Genomic DNA, 22962 nt, shown 5'->3' on the forward strand with positions numbered 1-22962 from the left:
GCACTATGGACACTCCAAGCAGTCACCGTACCTGGCGGTATGTAGGCTCACACTAGTCACAGTACCTGGCACTATGCATGCTCACACTAGTCACTGTACCTGGCACTACAAACACTCCCACTCGTCACCGTACCTGGCACTATGCACGTTCCCACTCGTCACCGTACCTGGCACTATGCACGCTCCCACTCGTCACCGTACCTGCTGCGCCTTACAGTGCACTTTGCTGCCAATGGCCAATCCTCCTGACAGAATGTAACTGTGCTTTTTTTGAGAAGCCGTCTGTACCCCCAATCTTTTTCCCATTTTCCTGTACCGTGGCTAAGGGCGTCCCCTTCTCCACGCTGGCTGTACTTTCCATTGTCCAGTGCACCTTATGCTGGTCAGGCTGCGCACCCTTAAAGCTGCAGCAAGGGAGGGTCCTGAACCTGCCCTAATACTCCTACCTAGGGGGACTCGAACCCCCTCTAATAACTTTTCTGAATCTGATCAGGGAATTTTAACACTCACCTACTTGGCACCGCCTGCTCGAAAGATCCCAGGTGAACTCACCTGCTGCCAGCAGTTAGATGTTTGGAGATGGGAAGGTCCAATGGTGGTGACCTAGGGTCCCACCTGGGTCGCCAAACTGTTAGAGAAGTTCCTTGACCCTCGGTTTCCCGAAGCAGAGTCTCAGACGCCGAGTATCACAAACTGGTTTACTCTAAGTGGTACAATGTCAAGTAACAGCTCGAGCTGGGTGCTTCCACAGAGGGACCCCGCACAAGGACAGCCCTGGGCAATTATACCCTTACAATCTAAGTTCCCCACCCCTCATGCAAGAGTTCGGACCAATGGTCATATTTAGATCTGGGGTCTTCCCCTTCTCCATTGGGTTCCTTCATTGTCTCTAGGCAGGCTGCTGCTTTTCTTATTTGCAAGGGTGCAGCTTCTGCTCTTGGTTGGAACTTCTTCATCTTCCCAGCTTGAACCAGCTCCGGGGCCCTCTTTCACTTACCTAGGTAATATCTAGGAGAAAGTTCACAGCTTGCATCCTAAGGCTTCAGCAAATTTCGCTACTAATGCTAAGCAAGTTATGCTGAGCAATCAACTCTAGGCAGCTTCAGTCCAATATTCTCTAACAGCCGGGATATAAGTCCCTGGTATAGCTAAATGTCTCCCAAAGAGAATTTCTGCTGGTTATTAGTCCTATGGGTTGTCACGGAGCATTTCGAACATCCCATAGAGCCAAGTTCAGTGCTTCAGCACTTAAGTGTCAGGCTTGCTCCCTGCAAGGACAAGAGGGGAAAGAGAAATAAGGGAGAAGTTTTGCGGGGGTCAGAGCAACCCCAGCTGCGCCCAGCCCTGTGGGTCCCAGTGCCACATTGCCGTTCCGCATCAGGGCTGCTCAGTGTGTTTCAATCCCACCTCCCAGAGGCAGGGCAGTGGGCAAAAGCCCCGAGGGGAACCAGCCAGAGCGTCCGGCAGCCCCGCACTGGGTGCTGTCCTGGAAGGGCACCGGGCCAGGGCCCCCTCCTCCCCTCCCAGCACAAGCCCTTAGCCGTTCTGGAGCTGTTGGATCCCCCATCGTGGCCTGCGAGAGAGGAGTGGGAATGAGCCTCGGCCCTGCGCTAAGGGGACCATGGGCACCATGCTGTCTGTGGGGAGAGCCGGGCCGGGGCAGAGCCCCCTGGCCAGGACCCAGCCATGGCGCTGCCTTACGGCCACCAGTAGCAGAGGGCAGTGCCTGAACGCCTCAGCCTCCAGCAGCAGGACAGGAACCCTTACCCCGGCCATGGGGCCGGGGTAAAAGCTGCGGGCTCAGGAGAGGGGCAACAAGGGCAGTCGGGGCCTGGGAAACGCCAGCCCCACGGCTGCTAGAAACCAGAGACCGAAGCCTGCCCCGCTGCTGGGCCCAGCCTGGCATGCAGCCACCCCCCCAGTACTCACTTGCGGGGATCACATACCCCTTCTCCCTCCTTCCTGCAGGAAGGAAGAGGCATCAGCCAAAGCGGCGGCTTGCACCCAGGCTCCGCTCCGCCCATGGGGCCCCCACCTCATGCCCCCTTCTCCTCCTGGCAGCCAGCAGCCCCCCAAGGCCCGGCCTTCCTCCCCCTGCCGCACCGGCCCCAGCACTTTACCCGATCTGCTCTTCCAGACCGCAAAGCCGATGATAGCCGCAACAATGACGAATGCAGCAACGGCAACCCTGATGATGATGGGCAGCAGGTTGCTCTCCGGCTCTGGAAGAGAGCAGGGCCATGAGCAGGGGCACAGAGCCGCCCCCCAGCCGGCTCTCCGCAAGCTCCGGGCGCCCACGCTCACCCCAGGAGAAGAGGCCGGGCTCCGGCAGGCTGGCGTGATCCACGCGGCACTGGTACTCGTCCTTCTCCGCTGCGAAGGCTTCGATGATGGCCCAGGCGTGGTAGGTGCCGTCGCTGTTGGGCGCGGTGCTGCCCCGCTTGGTCTCCTGGGCTTGGACGTGGCCCTTTCTCAGCCAGTTGATGGCGATGGACGGTGGGTAGAAGCCGTGAGCCCGGCACGACAAGGTCAGGAGCCCGTTGCTCTCCTTCCCCGACACTCGCACAGCGGGGCGCTCTGGGGAGGTGGCGCGAGGCAGGGAGGCAGGTCAGGCAGCTTGCGCCCAACCCCAGACGCATGCACGCACCTGACCTGCTCCCAGCTTGGGCAGCGCCCTCCGTTGCCCTGGCCCACTGCAAAGCCCGGGGCCTGTCCCCGTGACTGGGGGTGCCCGCCTTGCCCTCACCTCTCCTCTCCAGCGTGGTGTTCCCGTACTCCACGTATTTCTGCAGCCACTCAATGCAGGTCTTCTCCAGGTAGTGCTTCCAACCCTCAGCAATGGCCTCATCAGCCTCCCACTTCCTCTTGGTGATTTCTGCCCCAGCATCCGCTGCAGTGAACGTCAGCGTGTCCTTGTCGAAGGCGATGAAGTCCCTCCCGTCGTAGGCATGCTGTGAAAACCCCCGGACCCCCCCGTCCTCCAGGATGTCACAGCCGTACATGATCTGCTGTGTGTGATACCCTGAGACACAAGCAGGGAGACGGGGGCTCAGGGACAGCCCCGGCCCCTCAGAGGGACTCAGACACCCCTTGGCAGCAGCCCCTGCCCCTGCCCCGTGCAGCTGATGGGGGAGCCAGGGCCCAGCCGGGCGCTGGCATGGGGCGCCCTGCAGCTTCGACTGCTGGCACCACAGCAGCTCAGCCTCTCGCCCAGGGCCAGAAGCGTTTGGGGCGTCACACAAACCCCTGCCCCAGACAACCCGGCACCCGGGACAGGGGCACCCCGGCCACACAGACCCCAGTGCTGGCAGCCAGGCATGGCCAGGGCCTGCGATGGGGCGGCTGGGAGACCCTGGGGTTGCGCGATGGGGCTGCCCCAGCGTCCTGGGGACAGCGAGGGGCCCCCGGGGCTCTCTCCCCTTCCGGGATGCCCCATGACACCGGCTGGGCAAGGGCTGGGGCTCTCGAGGCATCGGCCCGTGGCAGGGCAAGGCCTCAGGGCGCCCGTGGGGCCGCAGAGCCCTGGCCTGGCCCGCACTCACCCCCGCTGTGGTTGTAGCGTTTCTGCAGCGTGTCCAGGGCCATGCGGAAAACCTGCTGTGACCTCTGTAAGTTCTGGGTCTCGTGGTCCCAGTACTGCTGGTCCACGTTGGCCACCATCCAGGCTGCGCGGGGCTCCGCTCTCTGCTCGCTGCTGTAGCGCATGATGGTCTTTCCATCCACGCACCCCACGGCCATGAACGCGGGCAGCCCCGGGCTGGGCTCTGACATCCCGGTGTAGAAGTAGCGCAGGGAGTGGGGGCCTGCGGGGACACGGGGGGGTGAGGGGCTGGGGGGGCAGCACGATGGGGGTTCTGGAGGGATAGCAGGTCCCAGGGGCAGTTCAGGGGGGCAGCACATCCCAGAGGGTGTTGAGGGGCTCTGGGGGGGATTTGGGGGGGCAGCAGGTCCCGCAGGGCAGGTCGGGGGGTCTGGGGGGGCAGCAGGGCCCAGGGGGCAGTTTGGGGAGTCCATGGGGGGCTGCTGATGAGATCCCCGGGGGAGGGGGGCAGAGGGTGGCCCGGGGGTCCCCGCCTGCACTCACTGCTCGCCGCCGACCCGCTGCCCCCCAGCGCCAGCGCCAGCACCAACAGCAGCCTCGGCTCCATCATCCACCCCGGGCCCCGGCCTGTCGCCGCCACCGCCCTCATGCAGCGCCGATCCACACTCAGGCCCCGCCCCTGCATCGCCATTGGCTCTGCTCCAGACATCCCACCAATAGCAGCCAGCATCGTCACTGGTGTCGGGCGCCGAGCAGATCCCGCCGCGGCAGGCTGTGAGAAGTGAAAGCGAAAACGGACGCAGGGGGCGCTGTGCTGCTCCGACACCAGCCCCGCCCCAGCCCCGCCCTTCCCTGCTAGGCCCCACCCCTTCTCTGTGAGGCCCCACCCATGGCCCTCCCCGGCTGCAGGGGCCTGGCTCGCTCAGCCTTGCCTCCCCGTGGAGACGGCCCCTCTTTGCTCCAAGGGGCGGCAGAGCGCTGCACCCGGGGCTTCTCCGTCACCTCCCGCCTCCAGCGCTCAGCGAAGGGCTCCAGGAGCTGCTGGCTGCGCTGCAGCCGGCTGCCATGGCCCGAGCAGGGTGGGGGAAGGCTTCCAGGGCCCAGGCAGGGACAGGGAGCCCAAACTGGGAGCCCTAGTGTGTGCCCTTGGGTGCGGGGTCGCAACTGGGCTGCTGGACTGGGAGCACTGGTGCTGACTGGTGTGCGCCCTTGGGTGCAGGGCCGGGACCGGGGTGCTGGACTGGGAGCACTGGTGTTGACTGCTGTGCACCCCAGGGTGCTGGGGGAGCCTGCTCCCTGCTGTGGCAGAGGGCGGGGGAGGTGCCTGCACCGAGCTGTGCCCGGTCTCAGCCTCTGCTTTGTGCCAGCAGCCCAGGCTCTTCACACCCGGCACCCCACCGTCCTCATCCTCGTGGGGCCAGAGTCGCCCCAGCGCCAGCAGCGCCCCATGAGCCCAGCGAGCGCGGCAGTGCCAGCCCCGGCTTGGGGTGGGGTGTTGGGTCCCTAGAGGGCTGTGCTGGACAACCCACGCCGAGACAACCAATGGTCGGAAAACCCTTGGGCTAAATTAAGGTGACATGACACCAAATGATCGATTGAAGAGTTTGATTTATGGCAGGAGCTGTTTCAACCTGGAACCTTATAAAGGGCTGAATGGCCCGTAACATACAAGAAAAACAGAGAGAAAGAAAGCTAGAAAGCTAGAGGTAAAGGAAAGAGCCGGATCACTGCCCTGGGTTCCAGTGACATCTCCAGCTCCTTCCCATGGTGGATGCACACATGGCCTTGCTGAGTTGCGCTATTTATAGACTAGTCCCTGCCCCCAGCCCGCCTCATATGGTAATTACCTCACATGCGCAGTCTGCTGTTCTGGAACCTTCTCAGACAGGGCTGGGGTGGGGGGCAGAGGGTGGTCGAGTCCCCGCCTCCCTGGCAGAGATGCAGGTGCGATGCTGTCCCAGACTTGTTTTGAGGCAGTTACCCAAAATAAGGGATTTGGCCCCAGAAAAGTGCTATGCTGCCTTCACAAGACCCTCTTTTCTAGCTCTACCTTCTTTCATTAGTATTGTAATATTCTTTTCTTCTTCTGCTGGGTGTTTGAGACATGAACTCTTTCAGCTCAGGCTCTTACACCACCCCGTGGCTCCAACACTCGGTTCAATCCCGTTTCTGTAGAGTTCATCTTCTTCTAGGGTGGTCATCCGTACATAGCGAACAGAGGGTGAAAGGAAAGAGGAAACTGAAGAGAGTAAATGGTTAATCATACACTGCACTACTGCTAAACCAATAATCAAAAATAAAAATCCACATAACAGCAGTAGTCCAATATTTAGGAGCCACTTTCCCCAACCAGTGAGTCCTAACGATCTCAGGGTTGATCCTAACCAAGAGTTTGGAGTCCATCCATCAAACCAGTCCGTTGGCTACATGGCGTAGAACAATTCCCCAGTTTGGTCAGCAGCTTCCTTCATTTTAGCGCAAGCTTCCTCGATCCAGGTAGTGGCGTTGTGAATTGTAATACAGCATTCTTCTCCAGTATGGTTTAATATACCACAAACCCCATGTTCTTTTAATAACAGAATATCTAAGGCTGACCTATTTTGTAGCGTCATCTTAGATACTTGTTGTAATTGAGTGTTCATCTTCCCAAAGGCATACCAAGTCCAATTACTTAAACTATGTATTTGCCATGTAATACTTTTTAAAACCAATTGGTGTCTTTTAAGGGTTACATATGGGGCAAATATATTTTCTAACATCAAAGATGTTCTCATTCCCCAAGTATAACAGTCAGGTATTTGAACTCCATGTATGGCCCCTTTGGGTTGAGCTTGGGGTTTATCACTTTCCCTTCACTTTCTTCTATGTGGTGAGGTAAAGTTAAAAATCCTCCCAGGACACATGGTTGGTATTCCGACTCCAAGTCAAAAACTCTCAAGCGTGTATACATCTTTCCATCGGAGCATCCCCAGGCTAGGCCATAGGGAGGGGCGTACCAAGCAGTTTTACAATTGTATTGATCGGAGTGTGGCAAAAGTATGGCATCAGAGATCCTATCCGCGGGCGCTCCTTCTTCAGGAAAGTGCGTTAAGGGTATTCCGCACTCTTCTAGGGTACCATCATATTCACCTGTTGTCATCCCATTACAACATGGGTCAGAGTTTTTAAATCCCATAGAGGGATACCCCCAGCACAGGCACATATCTCGGATGAGAATTCTGAGTTCCACGAGGAACCATGTCTCCGGGGGATCCCCAGGGCCATGGGTACAGTTGATAACCTTTGTGCAATTAAACAAGGGCTTATCCAGGGGTGTTGGTCTTGCATCAGGGGGTGTATCTATCCCTTGCGTTTGGTTTTGTCTAAGTTGCTTTATGGACCAGGCCCACTGGTAATATGTCCTGTCCTTAAGAAGGGTCCAGTTACAGATGTTTGGGAGTTGGATGCACCCCGAGTTCCAACTGAAATCATAGTCAGGTACAAATTCATCACTGGTTGTATAAACAGGGACGAGTTTCGCTGTTCCCCCCTCAACAGAAAGAGAAGATTTATGGAAAGCAGTCCCATTTTAATTCCCTCCTGAGTCGACCTAGGGAGGTGTGGAAGAATGCTTAAGTGAAAAGGGGCATGATCTCTTAGAAGTGAGCAATCCTGTCTTCACAATAGAGGGAGGATCCCTGCAGCTATGTGAACTGTCCTTGAGCCTTCCTAGACCATTACAGAAGGGGAAGGCAAGTAGTGGTAAACAAGTAAAGGAGGGGGCCGACAAGCCCCTCCACGGGAACAGCAACTTTGCACCAATCGTGTATTCGCCTTAGGCACGTGAACAGACTGTAAACCAATGATACAGCTATTGCTAGTACATGCTTATCGCTTGTCTATATATACTCTGTGTAAGCTCTAATAAAGGGAGAACGACCATACTCATATTGAGACTCATCGTTACTCCGGGTCCGTCCCCCCACTCCGACAGGGAGGGCCACACATGCCCCTTGGTCTGGATGATTCCATACTCGTATAAATCCTTGTATCAATTCCCAAATTAAATTTGGAGATTCTTCCCCTTGTATGTTACCAACAATGTTGAGGGTGATGAGTGTTATGGAAAATTAGGCTCGCTGGCCACCATAACAGGCTCCGACCCTAGGCTCCTGCTGAGGCAGAAAATCGAAGTCCGATTGGAGCAAAACTAAATTTAATGACACACACATGCGGTAATTACAGCTTGAGCTGGGGGCCTCCACAGAGGGACCCCAAACAAGGACAGCCCTGGGCAATTATACCCTTACAATCTAAGTTCCCCAGCCCTCATGCGACAGTTCAGACCAATAGTCATATTTAGATCTGGGATCATCCCCTTCTCCATTGGGTTCCTTCCTGTCTCTAGCCAGGCTGCTGCTTATCCTATTTGCAAGGGTGCAGCTTCTGCTCTCGGTTGTAACTTAGAGGTGCGTCCGCTCACCACTTCCTACGCCCCATTAGTGGAAGTCAGTCCAGAAACATACGCATCACCCTTCCAACAAGTTATCGATACACCTGTGACTGAGAGTGGGACGTGAAAGTGGCAGCAACCATGGGGTGGATGATGTGGGAACAAGAGAGAATTCAGGGAGAAAGATAAGGGCGCACAAGGGAAAAACAGTACGTGGCAGCCAAAGCTCACCACCCTTTTGCAACATGAGTAACGAACTAGCTGGTGAAGGCCAGACAGTTTGTTCCAGCTGCACGGCGGAGGAGGGAGCGATATGGAGGTATCACGGTCCGCCCCTGACCACAAAGGGTTGCATCCCAAAAAATAATTGCTGCTCACAGACTAATTGTTGACCTATAGTACCCCCAGCCTCATTATCCCTGCTTACCATATTAAAAATCACGCCCTTTGCTGCATAATGATATGTAAATAAGGGGGGCATACCCCCAACAACTGCGTAAATGGCAATGGGGCCAATGAAGTATGTCTGCTGCACTTCCACATCCCACCTTCAGCAACTATAACACAGAGGATAGCTCACTAAAGTTTTTGGAAGGGAAGAAAATTGAACCGCCGACCTGATCACCAGAGATGGCTGACGAGAGAGCCTCCTTCTCCCCTCCCCCAAACAGGGACGCCTCTTTGGTAAGACCTGCGCCTCCGACAAATGTTGGACATTACCCGGGAAAATATATTATTATTGAAAGCGCTTAATTATTAGTTTGAGCTCATAGAAAATTTGTAGCAGCCAGTGCATTTATCAATGGCAATTCCGAACCTGTTGTATCTGTCACTTTAATAAAATCTTATTCTTTTTTACTTTGCAAAACTGACCCAGGGAAAGCCCTCAAACAGGGGGGCTCTGGCAGGCAAATATAAATTATAAAGATAAGGAAGGGCCTTCCGTCCCTCCCTTTCACGCGACAGAGACCCAATAAATCCCTGTGGTAGCCTAGTCCAAGTCAATTGATGTCCCTTCCAAGTGAAGGCAAAAAGATCTTGGCTGTCCTCAGCTACCGCTATACTAAAAAAGGCTGCTGGTAAATCAATCACAGTAAAATAAGTTGCCCAATGGGGTATCTGTAATAATACAGTTGACAGGTCAGGAACTACTGGATGTGGAGCAATTGCATGTTGGTTTATAATTCTTAGGTCTTGTACAAACCGATACTCTGGATCGCCATCAGAATCCTGCCTATTCTTTTTCACTGGCAGAATCGGAGTGTTGTATGGGGATTCACAAACTCTGAGGATACTCAACTTTAAATAGTGATCAATTTGCTTTTGTATACTCTTCTCTGCTTCCTTTGGGATAGGGTATTGTTTAACTGCGGGAGGTAGTCCCCCTTTGTTTTGATCAAGACTGCACTAGCTGATTTCAATAGTCCAACATCCATTCCTGAAGAGCTCCATAACTTTCCAGGAACTGATTCGAAACCTGTTGGAAGTTGCAGATTAGTTGACTCTGGTTCTGGTGTCTCAGCCAGAACACACGAGCCCATTATTAATAATTTCATCTGTTCCAGCTGTAAGCAGATCTGAGTGTCCAAGGCTTGTAAGAGATCCCTCCCTAAAAGGCAAAAGGGTGAATCCATGGAAATTATGAAACATCCCCACACTCCTTTACCTCCAAGAGTGAGCAATAAGGGCTTAGTTAATGTCCGTTTGCATTTTCCCATTACTCCCTGTACTGTTATTTTAGCTAACAACTTGCATCCTTTAGGCTCAAAATTCAGAAGGGAAAGGGTAGCTCCAGTATCCACTAAGAAGGGAATCTCTTGACCTTCTATATTTGCCATTATCTGCCCCCTGAAATCCAAATCTATATCCATGAATTCACCCCAATTCCCACAGTATTTTCCGGGTCTCCCATCTCCTGTCATTGTGTACTGACTGGGAATTGCCTGGTGTCATTCCCAGTACTCGACTGTCTCAGGCTGTCCTCTCTGTTCCTGGGCACACGGGGCTTCACCGGGCATTCCCGCTTCCAGTGCCCTTGTTCCCCGCAAGAATGGCAATAATCATTAACTCCTAAGCGTACAATATGTTTGCTTTGATTCCGTCTATCTCCTCTGGCCCTTACTCACCCCCTTCCTCTAGTTTCTTTCAACCTGTCTCGTAACACAGCTGCTAAAACACTCACTTCTTTCTTTTGTTGTCTCTTCTCTTTCACCTTCTCTTCATCTCGACCATTACATACAAATGTGGCTGTGCTCTCGGGTTGCAACTTCTTTATCTTCCCAGCTTGAACCAGCTCCGGGGCCCTCTTTCACTTACCTAGGTAATATCTAGGAGAAAGGTCACAGCTTGCGGCCTAGGGCTTCAGCAAATTTAGCTACTAACGCTAAGCAAGTTATGCTGAGCGATCAACTCTAGGCAGCTTCACTCCAATATTCTCTAACAGCCGGGATATAAGTCCCTGGTATGGCTGAACGTCTCCCAAAGAGAATTTCTGCTGGTTGTTAGTCCTATGGGTTGTCGCGGAGCATTTTGAACATCCCATAGAGCCAAGTTCAGTGCTTCATCGCTAAAGTGTCGGAGTTGCTTCCTGCAAGGACAAGAGGGGAAAGAGAAATAAGGGAGAGGTTTTGGGGGGGGTCACAGCACCCCCAGCTGCACCCAGCCCTGCAGGGCCCAGTGCGGCATCGCAGTCCCACATCAGGGCTGCTCGGTGCGGTTCAATCCCACCTCCCGGAGCCAGGGCAGTGGGCAAAAGCCCCGAGGGGAACCAGTCGGAGCGTCCGGCAGTCCCGCACCGGGTGCTGTCCTGGGAGGGCACTGGGCCAGGGCCCTCCGCTTCCCTCCCAGCACGAGCCCTTACCCGTTCCGGAGCTGCTGGATCCCCCGTCATGGGCTGCCAGAAAGGAGCGGCAGTGAGTCCCAGCCCTGTGCTAAGGGGACCACGGGCACCACGCTGTCTGTGGGGAGAGCTGGGCTGGGGCAGAGCCCCCCGGCCAGGACCCAGCCCTGGAGCTGCCTTACGGCCGCCAGTAGCAGAAGGCAGCACCCGAACGCCTCAGCCTCCAGCGGCAGGACAGGAACCCTTACCCCAGCCGTGGGGCCGGGGTAAAAGCTGCGGGCTCGGGAGAGGGGCGACAAGGGCAGTCGGGGCCCAGGAAACGCCAGCCCCATGGCCGCTAGAAACCAGAGACCGAAGCCTGCCCCACTGCTGGGCCCCGCCTGGCACGCAGCCGCCCCCCAGCACTCACTTGCAGGGATCACATACCCCTTCTCCCTCATCCCTGCAGGAAGGAAGAGGCATCAGCCAAAGCGGCGGCTTGCACCCAGGCTCCGCTCCGCCCATGGGGCCCCCACCTCATGGCCCCTTCTCCTTCCAGCAGTCAGTGGCCCCCCAAGGCCTGGCCTTCCTCTCCCCAACGCACCGGCCCCGGTGCTTTACCCTATCTGCTCTTCCAGAACGCAAAGCCGATGATGGCCGCAATGACAACGAGCACAGCGACGACAACCCCAATGATGATGGGCAGCAGGTTGCTCTGCGGCTCTGGAAGAGAGTGGGGCTGTGAGCAGGGGCACGGAGCTGCCCCCCAGCCAGCACTCCGCGACCTCTGGGCGCCCACGCTCACCCCAGGAGAACAGGCCGGGCTCCGGCAGGCTGGCGTGCTCCACACGGCACTGGTACTCGTCCTTCTCCGTTGCGAAGGCTTCAATGCTGGCCCAGGCGTGGTAGGTGCCGTCGCTGTTGGGAACGGTGCTGCCCCATTTGGTCTCCTGGGCTTGGACGCGGCCCTTTCTCAGCCAGTTGATGGCGATGGAGCGTGGGTAGAAGCCGTGAGCCCGGCATGACAAGGTCAGGAGCCCGTGGCTCTCCTTCCCCGACACTCGCACAGTGGGGCGCTCTGGGGAGGTGGCGCGAGGCAGGGAGGCAGGTCAGGCAGCTCGTGTCCAACCCCAGACACACGCACGCACCTGACCCGCTCCCAGCTCGGGCAGTGCCCTCCGTTGCCCTGGCCCAGCGCAAAGCCCGGGGCCCATCCCTGTCTCTGGGGGTGCCCGCCTTGCCCTCACCTCTCCTCTCCAGCGTGGCCTTCCCGTACTCCACGTATTTCCGCAGCCACTCAATGCAGGTGTTCTCCAGGTAGTGCTTCAAGCTCTCAGGCTCACCTGCAGCCTCCCTCTCCCTCTTGGTGATTTCTGCTGCAGCATCCGCCGCGGTGAATGTCAGCATGTCCTTGTCCAAGGTGAGGAAGTCCCTTCCGTTGTAGGCCTCCTGATAAAACCCCCAGATCCCCCCATCCTCCAGGAGGTCACAGCCATACATGGACTGCCATGTGTGATACCCTGAGACACAAGCAGGGAGACGGGGGCTCAGGGGCAGCCCTGGCACCTCAGAGGGGCCCGGACACCCCTCAGCAGCAGCCCCTGCCCCAGCCCCGCGCAGCTGATGGGGGAGCCGGGCCCCAGCCGGGTGCTGGCACGGGGCACCCCACGGCTTTGAGTGCTGGCACCGCAGCAGCTCGGCCTCTCCCTCAGGGCCGGAAGCGTTCCGGGCGTCACACCAACCCCCAACCCCTGCCCCAGACCCCCTGGCACCCAGTGCAGGGACAGGGGCACCCAGGCCACACAGACCCCAGCGCTGGCAGCCGGGCATGGTGAGGGGCTGCGATGAGGTGGCTGGGAGCCCCTGGGGCTGTGCAATGGGGCTGCCCCAGAATCCTGGGGATGGCGAGGGGCCCCCGGGGCTCTCTCCCTTTTCGGGACGCCCCATGACACCGGCTGGGCAAGGGCTGGTGCTCCCGAGGCATCGGACTGCGGCAGGGCAAGGCCTCAGGGCGCCCGTGGGGCCACAGAGCCCTGGTCCGGCTCGCGCTCACCCCCGCTGTGGTTGTAGCGTTTCTGCGCCATGTCCAGGTTCATGAAGAAAATTTGCTGCCTGTTCTGGCATGTCTCGGTCTGGCGGTCCCAGTACTGCTGCTCCACGTTGGCCTTCATCCAGCCCGTGCGGGGCACTTTCCTCTGCGTCTCGCTGTCGTAGCGCGAGATGGTCTCTCCGTCCACGTACCCCACGGCCACGAACGCGGGCAGCCCCGGGCTGGGCTCCGACACCCCGGTGTGGAAAAAGTGCAGGGAGTGGGGGCCTGCGGGGACACGGGGGGGGTGAGGGGCTGGAGGGGGGGGAGCACGATGGAGGGGTACGGGGGGATAGAGAGGGACACCAGCTCCCGGGAGGGGAGGTCGGGGAGGGGCAGCACGGCACAGGGGGCGGTTTGGGGGGGGGGTCCATGGGGGGCTGCTGACGGGGACCCCGGGGGAGGAAAGGGTGTCCCAGGGTCCCCGCCCGCACTCACCGCTCGCCGCCGCCCCGCCGCCCCCCAGCGCCAGCGCCAGCGCCAGCGCCAGCGCCAGCAGCGGCCCCGGCCCCATCGCTCGCCCCGGCTCCGGCCCCATCGCTCGGCTCCGACTCGGCCGCGCGCGCCGCGTTAACCTCCCCCGCGTCCCGCTCCGCACCTCCCCCGCGGGGCCATTGGCTGCGCTCCGGACCGCCCGCCAATGGCGACCCGCGTCGTCGCGGGCGTCACCGGGCGCCGGGCAGATCCCGCCGCGGCAGGTTGGGAGAAGCGAAAGCGAAAGGCGCGAGCGGTGAGGCGGGGGAGGGGGAGCCCGGCCCGGCCCGGCCCGGCCCGGCCCGGCCCCCCCCGAGACCCCGGCCCGGTCCCCCCCGCACCGCCGTGTCCCCCCGGCACCACAACGGCGCCCCGGAGTCCCCACGCTGCCCTAGAGCCCCCCCGGAACCGCCTTCCGGAATCCCCCCAGTCATGGGGCTCCCCCCACACCCCCAACACCCCCCCGGACCTCCCCCGGACCCCTTCTCGGAGCTCCCCCCCAGTCCCTGGGCTGTCCCCAGACTCCCAACATCCCCCTGGAACCCTCCGGACCCCTTCTCGGGTCCCCCCCAGTCCCCGGGCTCCCCCCACACCCTCAACACCCCTCCGGACCCCTTCCCGGACCCCTTCTCGGAGCTCCCCCCAGTTCCTGGGCTGCCCCCAGACCCCCAACACCCTCTTCACCCCTCCTAACCCCTCCCGGGACCCCCTCCCAGTCCCTGGGCTCTCCCCAGACACCCAACACCCCCCTGACCCCCCCGGACCCCTTCTCGGGGCCCCCCCAGTACCTGGGATCCCTCCAGACCCTCAACACCCCCTTGGACCCTCCCCTGGATCCCTCCCCAGCTCCTGAGTGTCCCCCCAGGCCCATCCTCAAACCAATGCCAGCCCCTGTCCCTCTCCAGCACCCCCTATGCCCCCAGGTTCCCCCCAGACTCCCAACACCCGCCTGGACCTCTCCAGGACCCCTGCCAGGGAGGCCCCCAGGTCCTGAGCGCCCTCCCAAGGCCCCACACACCCCTTGGACCCCCTCCCACAACCTGGGTCCCCCCGGGACCTCCTCCCCCAGCCCTTCGGCTCTCCCCAATCCCCCCAAACCCCTTGGAACCCCCAGGATCCTCCCTGGGAACCCCCCAACTCCTGAGGGGGCCCCCCAAGGCTCCCCACACACCCCTGGGACCCCCCGGGACCCCCCCCAACTCCTGAGGGCACCCCAAAGGCTCCTCACACCCTGTGGCCCCCTCCCCACAGCCCCTCAGATCCCCCCAGGATGCTTCCACAGCCCTGGCACCCCCTGGCCCCTGTATTGTCCCCCTCCCCCAGGGTGCCCTGCTGTGGACCCAGGTGTCCTGCCCCTACCTAGGTCACCCCTGGGGACCCAGGCGTCCTGCCCCCCCAGAGGTCACTCGTGTCCAGGCAGATCTCACGCTGGTGCATGATGGCACTCGCGTCCAGGCAGCTCTCGCGCTGGTACACGATTGTTAAAGAAGTTCCTTGACCCTCGGTTTCCCGAAGCAGAGTCTCAGACGCCGAGTAGCACAAATTGGTTTACTGGAAGTGGTTCAGCATCAAATAACAGCTCAAGCTGGGTGCCTCCGCAGAGAGACCCCGCACAAGGACTGCCCTGCGCAATTATACCCTTACGATCTAAGTTCCCCACCCCTCATGCGAGACTTCAGACCAAGAGTCATGTTTAGATCTGGGGTCTTCCCCTTCTTCGTTGGGTTCCTTCATTGTCTCTAGGCAGGCTGCTGCTTTTCTTATTTGCAAGGGTGCAGCTTCTGCCCTCAGTTGTAACTTCTTCATTTTCCCGGCTTGAACCAGCTCCAGGACCCTCTTTCACTTACCTAGGTAATATCTAGGAGAAAGTTCACAGCTTGCAGCCTAAGGCTTCAGCAAATTTAGCTATTAATGCTAAACAAGTTATGCTGAGTGATCAACTCTAGGCAGCTTCAGTCCGATATTCTTTATCAGTCCTCCCTTTGTTTTTATTAAGCATTCCTGCTAATATATGAAACAGAGTTCCCAAAGTCTTTTGAGGCATACTAACATTCTCCATAATTTTATGTACAATATGATTGTAAATAATAGGCATAAGAAGGTTAAACTTTACACAACTACTGTATGGGAAAGTGCGAAAGAATGTCGAGGAGACAGGTGATGGGAGCTGGCCAGACCATTCCGTGGGAAAAGGAGCATCAACAGGGCATGTTGACCCACAGCCATGTAGCTGGGCCTGCGCAGCGTGGCACTGCACCTGGACTTTGACTCGAGATTAGCGATGAGCTCAATGTGCTTCCTGCACATGTGTATCGTACACAAAACCCACATATAGTGCCCCCCCTCGGCGTTCCTCGCCATGGACCAACGCTTGGCGGTGCCAGGGACTCTCCCGGTCCATTATTGCCTCGACTGGGAAATGCCTGGGGAACCATCACTCAGACACAGAGGTAACAAATGCTCAGTATTGACCTTAGTGTGCCTTGTGCATCTGGCCCTGCCGGGAGTGCAGGTGTCGCCCCTGCCGGACCCTTACCACTACTACTGGCTGCAAGACGCGATTATAAGTCCCTGTTGCGGTTGGTGACCATCCCAGGAGAGTTTCCCACCAATGATTTTTTTTTTTGTGTGTCCTTTATTACTCCTTCAAGTACACGATGCATTTCTTTTGTATCATGGTGGACAGTAATTAGAGGGTTTTGTCCATTATTTTGTATATGTTTTAACAATTGATATAAATCATCATGTTGTAGTAGTTTCTTTACCAAAGTAAGATTCATTCCAATGGGACTAGGCAATAAATCTTCACTTAATGCAGAATTTCATCGTAACAGTTGATAAGACGTAACAAGGGCTGAATAATTAGAATCGCATCCATACTTGTAGTGAAGTTACAAACACAAACAATTGAGTGATTCCTGGGATCTACAGGAATGCTATCTGCTAACATAAAATCACAGAGGGTTCTCAAACAAATACATCCTTTTCCAATATATACAAGTACAGTTCCAGGGGTTCCATTGGGATGTATTTCAAAATGACAATATTTTGTTCAGGGTCAAGACAAATGCTTTGAGCTCTGATATTGTTACTCTCACAAATAACTCTTGTTTAAGATTTTCAAACTTTTTTGGCATCCATAGGACATACCGGGTCAGCCGTTCATCCCCCATCCAACAGGTTGGTCTTAGCTGGGGTATAGGTCCCTGGAATGGCTGAATGTCTCCCAAAGAGAATTTCTGCTGGTGATAGTCCTATGGGCTGTCATGGAGCATTTTGAACATCCCACTGAGTCATGTTCAATGCCTCAATGCTTAAGTGTCGGGGTTGCTCTCTGCAAGGACAAGAGGGGAAAAAGAAATAAGGGAGAGGTTTTGGGGGGGGTCACAGCACCCTCAGCTGCACCCAGCCCTGCAGGGCCCAGTGCGGCATCGCAGTCCCGCATCGGTTCAATCCCACCTCCCAGAGCCAGGGCAGCAGGCAAAAGCCCCCAAGGGGAACCAGTTGGAGCGTCCGGCAGCCCCGCACCGGGTGCCGTCCTGGAAGGGCACTGGGCCAGGGCCCCCGCTCCCCTCCCAGCACAAGCCCTTACCTGTTCCGGAACTGCTGGATTCCCCGTCGTGGGCTGCAAGAGAGGAGCGGCAGTGAGCGCGGGCCCTGTGCTAAGGGGACCGTGGACCCCGCGCTGTCTGTGGGGAGAGCCGGGCCGGGGCAGAGCCCCCCGGGCAGGACCCAGCCCTGGAGCCACCTTACGGCCGCCAGGAGCAGAGGGCAGCGCCCGAGCGCCTCAGCCTCCAGCGGCAGGACAGGAACCCTTCACCGGCCCCGCGGCCGGGGTAAAAGCTGCAGGCTCGGGAGAGGGGCAACAAGGGCAGTCGGGGCCCGGGAAACGCCAGCGCCACAGCTGCTAGAAACCAGAGACCGAAGCCCGCCCCGCTGCTGGGCCCCATCTGGCACGCAGCTGCCCCCCAGTACTCACCTGTGGCCGGCTTGTACCCATTCTCCCTCCTCCCTGCGGGAAGAAAGAGGCATCAGCCAAAGCGGCAGTTCGCACCCAGGCTCTGCTCCGCCCGCGGGGGCCCCTCCTCGCGCCCCCTTCTCCTCCCGGCCGCCAGCAGCCCCCCGAGGCCCGGCCTTCCCCCCCCCCGACGCACCGGCCCCAGCGCCTTACCCGATCTCCTCTTCCGCAACGTAAACCCGGCGACGGCGGCAACGACGACGAGCGCAGCGACAACTACCCCGTTGTTGATCGGCAGCAGGTTGCTCTGGGGCTCTGGAAGAGAACGGGGCCCCGTCACCTCGGGTGGCCCAGGGGTCCCCCTTGCTTGCCATCGGCCCGCCGCTCCTCAGCAGCAGCACCAGCGCCACCGCCAGCGCCGGCACCAGCACCAGCGCCAGTATCGGCCCCGGCCCCATCGCTCGCCCCGGCTCCGACTCCACCACTCGGCTCCGACTCGGCCGCGCGCGCCGCGTTTCCCCGCGCCACGCCCCGCCGTGCCCCGCCCCCGCGCGTCCATTGGCTGCCCTCCGGACCGCCCGCCAATGGCGACCGGCGCCGTCTTGGTCGTCACCGGGCGCCAGGCAGATCCCACCGAGGCAGGTTGGGAGAAGCGAAAGCGAAAGGCGCGAGCGGTGAGGCGAAGGGGGGAGGGGGAGCCCGGCCCGGCCCTCCCCGCACCGCCATGTCCCCCCGGCACCATAACGGCGCCCCGGAGTCCCTGCGCTGCCTTAGACCCCACGCCGGGACCCCCCTCCGGAATCACCCCAGTCCCTGGGCTCCCCCCACACCCCCAATACCCCCCTGGACCCCACCCCCGACCCCTTCTCAGGGCCCTCCCCACGCCCTGGGCTCCCCACGGACCCCAAACAGCCCCCTGGACCCCCCCCCGGATCCCTCCCCAGCTCCTGAGTGCCCCCCCAGGCCCATCCTCAAACCAACGCCAGCCCCTGTCCCCCCCCCCCAGCACCCCCTATGCCCCCAGGCTCCCCCCAACACCCCCCTGGACCTCTCCAGGACCCCTGCCAAGGAGCCCCCCAGCTCCTGAGCGCCCTCCCAAGGCTTCCCAAACCCCTTGGACCCCCCACACACTCTGGGACCCCCGGGACCCCCCCAACTCCCGAAGGGGCCCCCCAAGGCTCCACACACCCCCTTGCCCCCTCCCCACGACCCCTGGGAACCCCCCGGGACCCCCCCTACCCCTCCAGCTCTCCCCAGCCCCCCAACACCGCCTTGGAACCCCCAGGACCCTCCCTGGGCCCCCCTAAATCCTGAGGGGGCCCCTCAAGGCTCCCCACACCCCCTGGCTCCCTCCTCACAACCCCTCCGACTCCCAGGGATGTCCCCACAGCCCTGGCCCCTGACTTGTCCCCCTCCCCCAGGGTGCCCTGCTGTGGACCCAGGTGTCCTGCCCCTGCCTAGGTCACCCCTGGGGACCCAGGTGTCCTCCCCCCCAGACGTCACTCGCATCGGGGCAGCTCTCGCACCGGTGCATGATGTCACTCGAGTTGGGGCAGCTCTCGCGCCAGTGCACGATTGTTAAAGAAGTTCCTTCACCCTCGGTTTCCCGAAGCAGAGTCTCAGATGCTGAGTATCACAAACTGGTTTACTGGAAGTGGTGCAGCGTCAAATAACAGCTTGAGCTGGGTGCCTCCGCAGAGGGACCCCACACAAGGACTGCCCTGCGCAATTATACCCTTACAATCTAAGTTCCTCACACCTCATGCCAGAGTTTGGACCAATGGTCATATTTAGATCTGGGGTCTTCCCCTTCTCCATTGGGTTCCTTCATTGTCTCTAGGCAGGCTGCTGCTTTTCTTATTTGCAAGGGTGCAGCTTCTGCTCTCGGTTGGAACTTCTTCATCTTCCTGGCTTGAACCAGCTCTGGTGCCCTCTTTCACTTACCTAGGTAATATCTAGGAGAAAGTTTACAGCTTGCGGCCTAAGGCTTCAGCAAATTTAGCTACTAACGCTAAGCAAGATATGCTGAGCGATCAGCTCTAGGCAGCTTCACTCCGATATTCTTTATCAGTCCTCCCTTTGTTTTTATTAAGCATTCCTGCTAATATATGAAACAGAGTTCCCAAAGTCTTTCAAGGCATACCAACATTCTCCATAATTTTATGTACAATATGATTGTAAATAATAGGCATAAGAAGGTTAAACTTTACACAACTACTGTATGGGAAAGTGTGGAAGAATGTCGAGGAGACAGGTGATGGGAGCTGGCCAGACCATTCTGTGGGAAAAGGAGCATCAACAGGGCATGCTGACCCATAGCCACGTAGCTGGGCCTGCGCAGCGTGGCACTGCACCTGGACTTTGACTCGAGATTAGCGATGAGCTCAATGTGCTTCCTGCACATGTGTATCGTACACAAAACCCACGTATAGTGCCCCCCCTCGGCGTTCCTCGCCATGGACCAACGCTTGGCGGTGCCAGGGACTCTCCCGGTCCATTATTGCCTCGACTGGGAAATGCCTGGGGAACCATCACTCAGACACAGAGGTAACAAATGCTCAGTATTGACCTTAGTGTGCCTTGTGCATCTGGCCCTGCCGGGAGTGCAGGTGTCGCCCCTGCCGGACCCTTACCACTACTACTGGCTGCAAGACGCGATTATAAGTCCCTGTTGCGGTTGGTGACCATCCCAGGAGAGTTTCCCACCAATGATTTTTTTTTTTGTGTGTCCTTTATTACTCCTTCAAGTACACGATGCATTTCTTTTGTATCATGGTGGACAATAATTAGAGGGTTTCGTCCATTATTTTGTATATGTTTTAACAATTGATATAAATCATCATGTTGTAGTAGTTTCTTTACCAAAGTAAGATTCATTCCAATGGGACTAGGCAATAAATCTTCACTTAATGCAGAATTTCATCGTAACAGTTGATAAGACGTAACAAGGGCTGAATAATTAGAATCGCATCCATACTTGTAGTGAAGTTACAAACACAAACAATTGAGTGATTACTGGGATCTACAGGAATGCTATCTGCTAACATAAAATCACAGAGGGTTCTCAAACAAATACATCCTTTTCCAATATATACAAGTACAGTTCCAGGGGTTCCATTGGGATGTATTTCAAAATGACAATATTTTGTTCAGGGTCAAGACAAATGCTTTGAGCTCTGATATTGTTACTCTCACAAATAACTCTTGTTTAAGATTTTCAAACTTTTTTGGCATCCATAGGACATACCGGGTCAGCCGTTCATCCCCCATCCAACAGGTTGGTCTTAGCTGGGGTATAGGTCCCTGGAATGGCTGAACGTCTCCCAAAGAGAATTTCTGCTGGTGATAGTCCTATGGGCTGTCATGGAGCATTTTGAACATCCCACTGAGTCAAGTTCAATGCCTCAATGCTTAAGTGTCGGGGTTGCTCTCTGCAAGGACAAGAGGGGAAAAAGAAATAAGGGAGAGGTTTTGGGGGGGGTCACAGCACCCTCAGCTGCACCCAGCCCTGCAGGGCCCAGTGCGGCATCGCAGTCCCGCATCGGTTCAATCCCACCTCCCAGAGCCAGGGCAGCAGGCAAAAGCCCCCAAGGGGAACCAGTTGGAGCGTCCGGCAGCCCCGCACCGGGTGCCGTCCTGGAAGGGCACTGGGCCAGGGCCCCCGCTCCCCTCCCAGCACAAGCCCTTACCTGTTCCGGAACTGCTGGATTCCCCGTCGTGGGCTGCAAGAGAGGAGCGGCAGTGAGCGCGGGCCCTGTGCTAAGGGGACCGTGGACCCCGCGCTGTCTGTGGGGAGAGCCGGGCCGGGGCAGAGCCCCCCGGGCAGGACCCAGCCCTGGAGCTGCCTTACGGCCGCCAGGAGCAGAGGGCAGCGCCCGAGCGCCTCAGCCTCCAGCGGCAGGACAGGAACCCTTCACCGGCCCCGCGGCCGGGGTAAAAGCTGCAGGCTCGGGAGAGGGGCAACAAGGGCAGTCGGGGCCCGGGAAACGCCAGCGCCACAGCTGCTAGAAACCAGAGACCGAAGCCCGCCCCGCTGCTGGGCCCCATCTGGCACGCAGCTGCCCCCCAGTACTCACCTGTGGCCGGCTTGTACCCATTCTCCCTCCTCCCTGCGGGAAGAAAGAGGCATCAGCCAAAGCGGCAGTTCGCACCCAGGCTCTGCTCCGCCCGCGGGGGCCCCTCCTCGCGCCCCCTTCTCCTCCCGGCCGCCAGCAGCCCCCCGAGGCCCGGCCTTCCCCCCCCCCGACGCACCGGCCCCAGCGCCTTACCCGATCTCCTCTTCCGCAACGTAAACCCGGCGACGGCGGCAACGACGACGAGCGCAGCGACAACTACCCCGTTGTTGATCGGCAGCAGGTTGCTCTGGGGCTCTGGAAGAGAACGGGGCCCCGTCACCTCGGGTGGCCCAGGGGTCCCCCTTGCTTGCCATCGGCCCGCCGCTCCTCAGCAGCAGCACCAGCGCCACCGCCAGCGCCGGCACCAGCACCAGCGCCAGTATCGGCCCCGGCCCCATCGCTCGCCCCGGCTCCGACTCCACCACTCGGCTCCGACTCGGCCGCGCGCGCCGCGTTTCCCCGCGCCACGCCCCGCCGTGCCCCGCCCCCGCGCGTCCATTGGCTGCCCTCCGGACCGCCCGCCAATGGCGACCGGCGCCGTCTTGGTCGTCACCGGGCGCCAGGCAGATCCCACCGAGGCAGGTTGGGAGAAGCGAAAGCGAAAGGCGCGAGCGGTGAGGCGAAGGGGGGAGGGGGAGCCCGGCCCGGCCCTCCCCGCACCGCCATGTCCCCCCGGCACCATAACGGCGCCCCGGAGTCCCTGCGCTGCCTTAGACCCCACGCCGGGACCCCCCTCCGGAATCACCCCAGTCCCTGGGCTCCCCCCACACCCCCAATACCCCCCTGGACCCCACCCCCGACCCCTTCTCAGGGCCCTCCCCACGCCCTGGGCTCCCCACGGACCCCAAACAGCCCCCTGGACCCCCCCCCGGATCCCTCCCCAGCTCCTGAGTGCCCCCCCAGGCCCATCCTCAAACCAACGCCAGCCCCTGTCCCCCCCCCCAGCACCCCCTATGCCCCCAGGCTCCCCCCAACACCCCCCTGGACCTCTCCAGGACCCCTGCCAAGGAGCCCCCCAGCTCCTGAGCGCCCTCCCAAGGCTTCCCAAACCCCTTGGACCCCCCACACACTCTGGGACCCCCGGGACCCCCCCAACTCCCGAAGGGGCCCCCCAAGGCTCCACACACCCCCTTGCCCCCTCCCCACGACCCCTGGGAACCCCCCGGGACCCCCCCTACCCCTCCAGCTCTCCCCAGCCCCCCAACACCGCCTTGGAACCCCCAGGACCCTCCCTGGGCCCCCCTAAATCCTGAGGGGGCCCCTCAAGGCTCCCCACACCCCCTGGCTCCCTCCTCACAACCCCTCCGACTCCCAGGGATGTCCCCACAGCCCTGGCCCCTGTCTTGTTCCCCTCCCCCAGGGTGCCCTGCTGTGGACCCAGGTGTCCTGCCCCTGCCTAGGTCACCCCTGGGGACCCAGGTGTCCTCCCCCCCCAGACGTCACTCGCATCGGGGCAGCTCTCGCACCGGTGCATGATGTCACTCGAGTCGGGGCAGCTCTCGCGCCAGTGCACGATTGTTAAAGAAGTTCCTTCA

The 22962-nt window shown here is 59.2% G+C and overlaps 2 protein-coding genes across 4 annotated transcripts; both read right to left on the reverse strand.

The window, feature by feature from the left end:
- Positions 1 to 684: 684 nt before the first annotated feature.
- LOC106497304 (class I histocompatibility antigen, F10 alpha chain-like) lies at positions 685 to 4309 on the reverse strand. Its single transcript, XM_067313787.1, has 6 exons — positions 4085 to 4309; positions 3543 to 3803; positions 2747 to 3022; positions 2305 to 2577; positions 2121 to 2222; positions 685 to 1268 (listed from the first exon to the last, which is right to left on the reverse strand). Exons 1-6 carry the CDS (start codon positions 4269 to 4271, stop codon positions 1249 to 1251), a joined length of 1119 nt encoding a protein of 372 aa, XP_067169888.1. The 5' UTR covers positions 4272 to 4309; the 3' UTR covers positions 685 to 1248.
- Positions 4310 to 7719: 3410 nt separating this feature from the next.
- Positions 7720 to 13407, reverse strand: LOC106489919 (class I histocompatibility antigen, F10 alpha chain-like). 3 transcript variants are annotated; one of them, XR_010886656.1, is made up of 6 exons: positions 13319 to 13407; positions 12845 to 13108; positions 12039 to 12311; positions 11597 to 11869; positions 10156 to 10560; positions 7720 to 9582 (listed from the first exon to the last, which is right to left on the reverse strand). XR_010886656.1 is itself a non-coding variant. In XM_067313802.1 (6 exons), the coding sequence occupies exons 1-5, from the start codon at positions 13392 to 13394 to the stop codon at positions 11414 to 11416; spliced, it is 987 nt and encodes a 328-aa protein (XP_067169903.1). In that variant the 5' UTR covers positions 13395 to 13407; the 3' UTR covers positions 10521 to 10560; position 11413. The 3 variants fall into 3 exon arrangements, 2 of the variants coding, with proteins under 2 accessions (XP_067169904.1, XP_067169903.1); XM_067313802.1 differs by lacking the exon at positions 7720 to 9582 and adding an exon at positions 11413 to 11514 and having other exon boundaries at positions 10521 to 10560; XM_067313803.1 differs by having other exon boundaries at positions 7720 to 10560.
- Positions 13408 to 22962: the final 9555 nt, after the last annotated feature.

The sequence above is a fragment of the Apteryx mantelli genome, chromosome 32 (assembly GCF_036417845.1).
Source record: "Apteryx mantelli isolate bAptMan1 chromosome 32, bAptMan1.hap1, whole genome shotgun sequence".
In the NCBI taxonomy this organism is placed as follows: domain Eukaryota; kingdom Metazoa; phylum Chordata; class Aves; order Apterygiformes; family Apterygidae; genus Apteryx; species Apteryx mantelli.